General features: G+C 38.6%; 2 protein-coding genes across 4 annotated transcripts in view; both read right to left on the bottom strand.

The window, feature by feature from the left end:
* Positions 1 to 121: 121 nt before the first annotated feature.
* eri1 (exoribonuclease 1) lies at positions 122 to 4,514 on the bottom strand. The gene is made up of 7 exons (XM_068306604.1): positions 4,131 to 4,514; positions 3,724 to 3,905; positions 3,161 to 3,377; positions 2,997 to 3,080; positions 2,789 to 2,898; positions 2,444 to 2,558; positions 122 to 1,196 (listed from the first exon to the last, which is right to left on the bottom strand). Exons 1-7 carry the CDS (start codon positions 4,203 to 4,205, stop codon positions 954 to 956), a joined length of 1,026 nt encoding a protein of 341 aa, XP_068162705.1. The 5' UTR covers positions 4,206 to 4,514; the 3' UTR covers positions 122 to 953.
* Positions 4,515 to 6,349: 1,835 nt separating this feature from the next.
* tmcc3 (transmembrane and coiled-coil domain family 3) overlaps positions 6,350 to 9,799 on the bottom strand; it is a 36,075-nt gene continuing 32,625 nt past the window's right edge. For all 3 annotated transcript variants that reach the window (XM_068307128.1, XM_068307129.1, XM_068307130.1), the window contains one exon: positions 6,350 to 9,002. In XM_068307128.1, coding sequence (XP_068163229.1) covers positions 8,700 to 9,002 — 303 coding nt within the window. In that variant the 3' untranslated portion in view covers positions 6,350 to 8,699. The remainder of the gene's footprint in view (positions 9,003 to 9,799) is intronic.

Genomic DNA, 9,799 nt, shown 5'->3' with positions numbered 1-9,799 from the left:
GTTAGCTTTAGCAGGTTTGGCTCAAGAGCTATTTCCTGCCATATTTCCTGCTGCTGTCAAAAAGAATAGAGGGATTCAGAAATTGGAAAGAAAAAATGAAAAAGGTGAGAAACATAAGATTGAAGAAATATTTTATTTGGCATTCTGAACAATTGTTAATGATAAAATGGATCATTGTAAACAGAATAAAAATCAATTTGATATTGAAACAAAACACAACAGAAGACAATGAAGGCTTCACTTGCAGTAGTACTTGAAACAGACGAACGTCACTGTGCAGCTGTTTTGTCCAAGAAACACCTATGTGAGCTATTCTCCTTACTTGTGGTGCTACAGGATCTCAACACATACAGCTAAAGTCTGCAGGACTTTTTCTAACCTTACCCCAACGGTGTGATGTTCAATCTTGTGTAAAACTTAAAGAAAAACAACATAGAGGCAGCAACACTTCTGTTGATATTACAGTCAGGTAGATATGGGACTCTGAAACCCCAAATTGACAATGTTATTATGTAAAGCTGTGGATAAATGTTTATATTAATGCCCCAAGAATTAAAAATGTTCTTGTGATTTTCAGATTTGGAATCTTGAACACAAAACCAGACATAACACAAACCAAAAATTCAGGATTTATGGGATCAAATTATTACATCTAATTGTTTGAGTGCTATTAAAGTCTCCATAAGGCAAAAAGAGGGACATTAAAGACTGAAGAAAACTGAAGCTACTGAACATCGTTCAATCTCTGGAAGAATCTCTGTCTTAAGATGTCTTTTGTGCAGGAACCCTCACGTCTTATTAAAATTACTGGCTGCTCTCATTGGTCAGCCTGAAATAACCTTCACCAATTACAGCTTTAACAACAAAACACTGAGTGTGAAAGTGCTTTGGATCTATTTTTTTTAACCTGTGGAGGTTAAAATGTGAAGACTGACATGGTGGCAGTTCTCAGTCTAGTCCCTGCTGCGGGGGTTACGAGGGGCGGGGGCTCCTTCTACCGGAGCCGAGCTGGGAACGGACAGCAGCTGGCCGCCGTGTATTCGCTCATTGACGCGCAGCTGGCACCCGTCTTGCAGCATGCGTATGGCTATTCTAGCGATGTTGCGGGAGTCGTCCAGGCCGCAGTGAGGTCGGCCTTCGTACGTCAGCCCCAGCTTCTCCAGCATGGTGGTGAGCTTCGTCTGTGTGCGGGTGACCTGGAGGGAGACAGCTGGTGGGTCAGTCAGAATGAAACCTGAAGTACTCTCGTTTTTTTTCAGTCCTACAAATGACACAGGAATAAAATTGCACTGTAAAAATGTTTTGCTAGGTTACTAAGGCATTATTTCAGTTAATGTAATTTTACTCTATTCACTTTATTCTCAATAATTTGATTAATCTTGGTACAGATAAGATACCAAGATATCTATACCATAAAACACTGATATTTGCACAAAACAATTTGATTCCATTTGTCCTTATCAAAGTAAACCATACCAATAAAACAATTATTTTACCACCAAGACTGTGAAGTCCTCAAGATACGAATATTCATAGATACGAACAACTGCACAACCCCAAATCCGACTGCTGTAGTTCGCCAAGCAGTGTAACATTAACCCCCCATAGATTACGATTTCACGTCAAAATAACTCATCAAATATCAGACTAAGTGAACAGTTTGCTCTGACGTCAGACTTCATTTGACCTTTTTAGCTTTCCTGTTGACCCATCATCTTCAGTGTTTCGTCCTTCTTTTATTCACATTTCTGTGAACTTCTGAACAGGGAATGAATACACAATGTATTTATGTACAGGGGGACGAGCCCGAACATCGAGACCGAAGACAATTCAGGTCAGGTTTAAAGTTAGAGCAGCAATGCAGACTATAAACTACCAGTAAGAAGACTATCAGATCCTGACTGTTATTCTTCATACTTTTTTTAAATTATTGACAGAAGTCCCCCTGTGAGCTAAATGAAATTGGTGGGGTTCCGTTTTTGCGCGGAAGCTTTAACTGACGCAAACTTCAAAATCTGAATGTTTTGCTATTTGAAATTAATTATTGGTTGAGTTACCTGAGAAACTTAATGGAAATAAAACAGCAATCACATAAAGTGGTGTGTCAGACTTTTGATTACAAGGAAGTACATCAGTGCTCAGCTTCAAGACACAATTTAAATGTGACTTATAGCTGAGCTTAACCTCTACACCCCTAAGGATAAAATTCACTCAGCAGAGGTAGAGATGTTAAAGTTACATTATGGTACTAAAGGATTTTAGCAGTATCGAAATCTAATAAATAAGGACTTACGAACAATTCAGCTAATAAACAACCTCTTGGAATCAATTGTGTTTGTAGGTTGAGGACTACCTGTATGTTAATGTACTTGTCATACTTGAAGAGGGGGAACAAATCCTTTCACATCAAGCCCCTCATCCTAAAATAATTTAAAACACAAACCTTGTAGAAGTTTCCATACGATTTCTTTATGTTTATCCACTTCTTTGCAAACAGGGGATACGTGATCCGGCTGATCTTGCACTGAATGTTGAGGAACTTGCTCATATCCCAGGCACTACAAATGAAAAATACAAAGTCACTAATACAAGCAATAATACAGTGCGCCATGGAAGTCTGAGTCTCACGGAACGGAGAGCACTTCACGATTCAGTCAGCCAATAGAATGTGACTATGGTATCACGTAATTGCCTATCAAAAATCCGCGATGAGGTGAAGTTGCGATTGTTGATACGCGAGGGCAAACTGTAAAAGGGATAAATAAAAAGCAAGTGAATCTGCACATACCCATCAGTTAGAAAAGCATATTTGTACTTTGTTCCCAGCTCCCTCTCACGAAGCCAAGCTACGACCCTCTCAAGGACCACCGGAAACAGGTCTGCTTCATCGACCATTTTCTACCAAACAAAACATTTTTTTTTTGTTATTCATAAAAATTTCTGATCCTATAAAGATGAACAAAGATTCTTTGATAATGAATTGCAGTCAACCAAACCTGGGTAATCCCTGTCAACTTCACACAAAAGTCTGAAAGCTGCGGGTTTATCTCTGGTTTCACATATTCCTGAAAGGTATCCACCTGCGACATATATAAGAAAACCTTTAAGATAAAAACTGAGGCTACAGGTTAAAAAAAGCAAACATCACAAAGTCACTTACAATTTCTAACGTGTGCGTGTTGATCAGGACCATGGGGAACTCGATGATTTCATGATGGAAGTCTGAAGGGTTGTCCTCTTCACACGTCGCTTCGAAGTCCACCACGCAGATGTAGTCGTAGTAGGTGTCGGTGGACACCCCCTCTGTTGCAGACTGCAGCAGCTTCTGTTTCTTATAGTGGCTCTTCAACCTCCTCTTCATCACATCCTTTACACCTCTTTGAACACAAAAGAGAAAAAAAAGTTAGGCTTGAGATATACCTGTATTGTTTGGAACAAATGCAAGTAACTCCATTTGAATTACTTGCTTTTTTTTATATGACTATAAGCTAAATCTGAATTAAAGGTGGATTGCCTCTGTAAAAAAGATTTACTTTGTTTTGGTGACACATGTTGTCAGTCGTTTAAAAACAGTTAACATTTAACCAAACTTTCTCTAATTTGACAAAAACAATAACATTTTTGACACAGTTCCCAATCTTTTTGGGAACTCTGCTTTGAATATTTACCAAATAGTATTGTGAAGTTTTTAATAGGCCAATAAACTCCAGGGGTTAGCATTACCTGGTGTCGAGCTGAAGCTGTGCTAATTTGTTTCGAAGCTCCAGTTTGGACATGCGGTTGATGTGTCCATTAGCCAAAGCAATCTCTTTGTACACCGGATGACTGAAGTCACTGTTTGACGGAGGAGGAGATGCTGGAGGATCGGCTTCTGCTTCAGGACAAATTCTGCTCTCAGGCTTTGTCTAAAGAAGAGTTAAGTCAGTCCTTTAGTGTCATAGAAGCTCATGATACTGAGTTCACCAATAAACAGGGATCATGTGAAAGAAGAATCCCAAAATGTGAATGGTATGTATTTAATCTGTCAATGTGCGCAACCCAGTGACAGATGATGCTAACATTCAGTGTGTGTGTGTGTGTGTGTGTGTGTCCTATGATAAAAATAAGATGACATTTATCGATACACATACCTCATCATCCTCTTTTGAACTCGACATCTTTACATTGACGTCTTCGGCATTTATGTTCTCCTTTTGCTCGTCCATTTAAAATTTAGGTTAATCCAGGAACTAGGAATAATTTTACAGTAGCCTAAAATGAATTAATTTAACTACATCCATAAAAAGAACGTAGCGAATCTAACCAACTAGCATTAGCGGTCTCAGCGGGTTCATTGGCTAACACAACAGTCACAACATCCTGGGCGACTTCTTCCCGTGTTAAATGTGAAGCAGCCTCCCGCGATACCAATTTGTTAAGTTACTGTCACGTATATCCCATCTGAAAGCCAACAACAACTTTGACACAAAGCGTTCCTATTTCAATAGAGCTACGATATTCCCGCACCAGCGTTTTTTTTTTAAGGTAAACAGTTATGACAATTTCCGGTTTGCGCCAAAAAAAAGAAGCTTGTAGCTTGCTGCTGCCACCCTGTGTTGTGGATGAAACAAGACACGTTATTCAGTGACGCGTCTTCTTCATTTTGGGGTAATTATCTTTTGATAATTTTTTTTTTAAATAACAAAAAATAAATTATCAAATTATCATCAAATTATTATCAAATTCTGAAATTATTTTTTTGATTTTGAAAATAATAAAAAATGTACAGTATAAAATGTAATAGTAATAGTATAAAATGCTATAAAATAAAAATAATGACTGGGCTAAACGGAGATTATACAATTAAATAGGATTTGTTAATGAGGAGCATTTCATGACACGTCTTAAAATAACCCATCAATATTACATATTTAATACATAAATTGTGAACAAAACTATAAAATGTATGTACAATGCAATAGCAGCATATTTCAGTTGCATATACGTACTGTGAATTTCACACAATAGCTAGGATACACAAAGTATATCATTCATTTCTGTGTGAGAACAAACATTATGAAGTAATTTCTTTTTGTGAATAATTTCCTTCAGCTGCTTTGGTAAAACAACAGCATTTAAATGTCAAACTGTCTATTACTAATAGTACAGTAGTGTACTAATAAAAGGCATTGCTCATAATTGACCACTAGATGTCAATAGTCTGCATGTTTTAATGCTGTAGCAAGAATCGAATAAACTGCACAAACAGACAAATTCATAAAACGCACAAACACCTCAGCAATCACTACTGCTTTTGAATGTTTGAACCCGACCTGGCTAAAAACCTGGGAGTGTTGTGGGTTTTGAGGGAAATTAACCCTGGCAGAAATAGAGCAGTGTTTGAGAGCAGGGTGCACAAAAGGAGAAAAACACCACCTGAATAATGAATCTGAGGTCAGCAACACTGTATGAAATATGTATGATCCACAAAACAGCTGGAAAAAAGGACATCCTAGTTGTTCTCGTGCTCCTGTGACACAACGGTGTTCACTATGTTTTTATTATTGGTTATCAAAGATAATAAAAGAAATAAAAACTGTCCATTATTTCTACATCAGTCTTGATTCTTTATGCGAGTCCTCAGAAATCTACATTTGTAATAAATAATTATTTATGAAGTCAAAATGGTTAAAAAGTGTGACATTTGTTGCACAAATATTTAAATAGAAATATAATGTAGAATAAAAGGGATTACAAGCATTAATTGTTTACATCACTACTTATCTGTAAGTAGTACAATATTTATAGTACAATGAGTAAAGAGGGTTGACTTAGATTTTATTCGATGTTCAATAACATGACTTCTCTACAGCTATTAAAGTGATAACTGGATTGGACTGGATGTTTAAGATGCATAAATTTATACTGTATTCAGAAAACGACACACAAAACTGAAGTGAAATGAAAATGTCAGTGAGGCAATGTCTACATGAAAAACAACAGTAAATAATTTCATGAATAACTAACATTACTTTAGACATGAGTGTAACTTCGAAAGCATTTACACATTTTTTCAACATTGTCCCCAATTGTGGAAAAACTGCTGTACTAAATTCCTGAATTTTGTGTTTTTGTAAAAGATATGGAGGGATATTCTTCGTGATACTAGAACAAACAAGATTTAGAGAATTTCATCTTCAGCAGTATCAAGCTGAGCAGCTGGTGCTAGTCAAACTAATTTACAGCCAATTTATGTATGAATTCCTTATGCTCAGGGTAGAGTGGTTTGATTCTTGTCCTTACATCACACATCCTGACAGATGGATAATGTATAATGAATGAGATATAAAAAAGAGACCAAGAATAATCTTAGAAATACAATGATTTATTTCTTCAGTTGAAAAAAAAATGGTATGGAAACCCATAATTAGAAATAAATGCACATAAGGGAGAAATGAAAGTGAAAATATACATTACATGTTACACAATCAGCTTCAGAGAGGTGCGTGTCTCTCCTGACGAGCACACAGAAAAAGTTTGAGCCAATATGGAAAAATAATCCATCAAAGACCAATATTAAGAAAAAAAGGTAACCTTAGTTTGATCTTAAAATAGGCTACAGTGCCTTAATATTCTCCATATTTGGTTTTTAAAGGGACAAAAGAAAAGTTACACAAAAGACATAATTTGCATTGAAAAGGCATCAGTCCCATTTCATCCCCCTCATCACAGTGATACAGGATCGGGGAGCATGGAGCTACATTGATCAGTTCCCCCTGTCCTATGTAGCATGCTGTATTCACTCACGTGGGGAAAAACAACATTAGCTGCTAACAGCTGCTCGAAAATAAGGATGATGGACCAAATCTTTGTAGGTTATTGACTTTCATGATTTCAGTGAGAGAGCAGACTTACTTCAAGTAAAATTAAATCTTCATCTTAAGAGTCAAAGCTTAAAGCATAAAAGGCTGAGCAGGGCTTTCTGTGCCAGTTTCAGACATCCTCTCCAAGGAGTCTCTCCCTCTTCAGAGCGAAGCATGAAAAAGCAGAAAGGAATTACTATGAGCAATTCAAACAGAGTAGCAGTAATCACCCGCGGTCTCTCTGGGGTTTAAAACAAGCTTCGACAGGTGGGAATCCTTTCAAGTTAGGACTGTGAGCTGTTACATTTCTGCTGTTCCCTACTGAATGGAACACAGCACCAAACGCTCTACGCATTTCTTTTGATCAGTTCACCTTCTGTATAAAAAAAGAAGTCAATAAAATAATGATCTTTGCGTAAAGCGTGCTCACATTTAGAGCTTTGCTCTAGTCTTGGTGACTAGACCTGCAACAGTTCACATGCTACCTGGTGGACGCTAGAGATGCAGTCTTTGGAAACGTGTTAACTCACAGATCACATGCATGAAGCGACCCCAGAAACACAAAACGCTTTACATGAACTAACAACACAGGACACAGTTCACACCAAACAGCCATAACAGCCCCACCGCCCAACACTGTAATGACATAATGTTATTAAATTCAACTGTAAGAGGTGATAATGTTCTGATTGATCAGTTTACCGACCACTGGAAGGGAGTAGCTGGACAATTTATGAAGTATTCCTGTGAGCATTTTTACAGAAACTTAAAATCAGAATGTTGGTGTCACTGCCATGTCTGTAGGATAAATAGAATGTCAGCACCTGGTTAGCTTAGCATAGCTCAAAGACAAAACAGCTAGCCTCACTCTGGTGTTTTTAAGCCTTAAACATCAACCATTCTTTACATCACATTTTCCTTTAAAAACCAACTATGAATTAAACAAACATAGAAAGTGTTACATTAGTAGCTTATTAGTCCTGGTAAATAGATTCTGGCCTGCTACTTGATTCCTGGTTCTGGCTTCAGGTACCTTACAGACATGATTCTGGGGGTTCTTCACAAAATGTGAAAAAGTCTTTAGGAAGTACAACAAGGACACACACAAGCAGGTGTGGAGTACAAGAACACTCAAGATTTAAACAACAGCTTCAAAAATATCCATTTGAATGAGACAGTTGACAAGAAAAACAACAACAAAGAAAACACGGGACATTTAAATATAAAGACACGCCGTAAGAATCGGCCTTCAGGTGGATGCGTGTCCTCGTGTTGTCACAGCTGACTGCTGCACAAGGAGGCATACTGTGCAAAAACTGATCCGCTGACCAGTGAGAGTTTGTTCGGAGGAGTGAGGAGGTGCTTTTACGGTAATACTTAAAAGAAAATAAAAGCTCTATTTCCACGACCCAAGAAAACCAACTTATCTACAGTATATTTGGATTTCACTTATCTCAGAGTCTCATCGTATGTATACTGTCATTTGATCGATCAATCCCAGTTTATCCATCTATAACTGATCCAAATCCTTTGGACTGTAGTGATAATATTATGGCAGCCTTCTGCCATGTTTACATGTCTCCCTCTTCATCCACGTGGACAGCATTCGGGTCGTCACAGCTGTGGTCAGCTTCCATCAGTGTGTTGTTTGTTGGAATTACTGTGGAGATGTGTTCTGGGAAAGGCTTGTGGATTTGTGTGGACTCCATTTAGACATGCCAAGTGCAATAAATCAAGTTTCCATGGTGTCTAAAATCACTAGAGGACAAGAGCTTCTGTAAGGCTATATGTAAACTCCCCCACACACACACAGTTCTTTTGGACCCAGGGTCAGCCAAAGTGTTGTGGTCTCTCAGCTCAGTGCGGGAGGATCAATCGCTCCAAAGCACACTGCAAATGTTCCCAGTTCTTCCACACCAACGCTAAAAGAGACACACCCACACAGGTGAGGGCCAGGTGGACCCGGCTACGTAGCAACGGGGCGGTGAACTTGGCTGCCGTGGAAACACACACCAAGATCACGGTTACGATCGCCAGCATGATGTTGATGCATTTCCCCAGCAGCACCTTAGCGTCTGTGTTTTCCAACTGAACTGTCTGCTGCTGCTGTTGCTGCAGCTCAAGCTTAGACACTCGAGTCTGGCAGGACTCCAGAACCTCCTGTAAACACACACACACACACACACACACGCACACACACACACACAGGAGTCATAAGGGAAGGCCAGTGAAACTAAAATAGCAATGATAGCAACATCGGCTGCATAACAAATGAGCTGCAGTTGGTTATCAGATTTGGAAGGATGTGGAGCTATCACAGTGGCTCCAGTGTGTGTCAAGTAATTATGACAGAATCAGCAAGTTGTTTAGGTGGTTTTATGCTTGACCAGCTTTATTCTAAGCAAGTGCATCACAACTTGTCACGCTATCCCTCAGTCGTGGTCTCTCTGGTTGTGGTCCCTGAAGGTTTTGTCAGTAACGGACAAATTAACACCTCTTATTAGGAATTGTGGTCCTGAGTTAGCTTAGCACTGCTGCTGTTCAGAATGCATTCATGGGATTTCATTTGATCCCATTTATTGCACTACTATGTTCCTATACTTCATCAAAAAATGTAAAAATGTACGAGCTTCATTCATTTTTGAATGATGGATTGAAAATTGCCATCTGGAGCCAACGGTGAACCAGCAACACGAGGCTGTCTAGACCTCTCAGGCAATTTTGTTCATCAAAGTAATCGGTATTGTGCAATCAGCAGGAAAAGAATGCATGTATAAATTGGGATCCATTCAAAACTCTTGTGTTTTCCATTCAAAACACAGACCTGAGGTATGCTTTCAAATAGCCAACAAAAAGCTCTGCTCTTCCAAAAAAATCCACTTCTGCAGAGTTCCACCACTATTGGACTACATTAATTTTTAAGCTCTACGGTCTGTGACTAATTCTTACAGAAACAT

Source organism: Antennarius striatus, chromosome 22 (assembly GCF_040054535.1).
Source record: "Antennarius striatus isolate MH-2024 chromosome 22, ASM4005453v1, whole genome shotgun sequence".
In the NCBI taxonomy this organism is placed as follows: domain Eukaryota; kingdom Metazoa; phylum Chordata; class Actinopteri; order Lophiiformes; family Antennariidae; genus Antennarius; species Antennarius striatus.
Note: the sequence above shows the minus strand (reverse complement) of the source record. Positions and strands in the feature narration are given on the sequence as shown.

Excerpts from the sequence above, each read along its gene's own strand:
- eri1 (XM_068306604.1), bottom strand. The coding sequence starts at position 4,205 with ATGGACGAGCAAAAGGAGAACATAAATGCCGAAGACGTCAATGTAAAG. Across the intron at positions 3,081-3,160 it reads ACACGCACACGTTAGAAATT|GTGGATACCTTTCAGGAATA; the intron begins GTAAGTGACTTT and ends TATATGTCGCAG. Across the intron at positions 2,559-2,788 it reads TATGCTTTTCTAACTGATGG|TGCCTGGGATATGAGCAAGT; the intron begins GTATGTGCAGAT and ends TTTCATTTGTAG.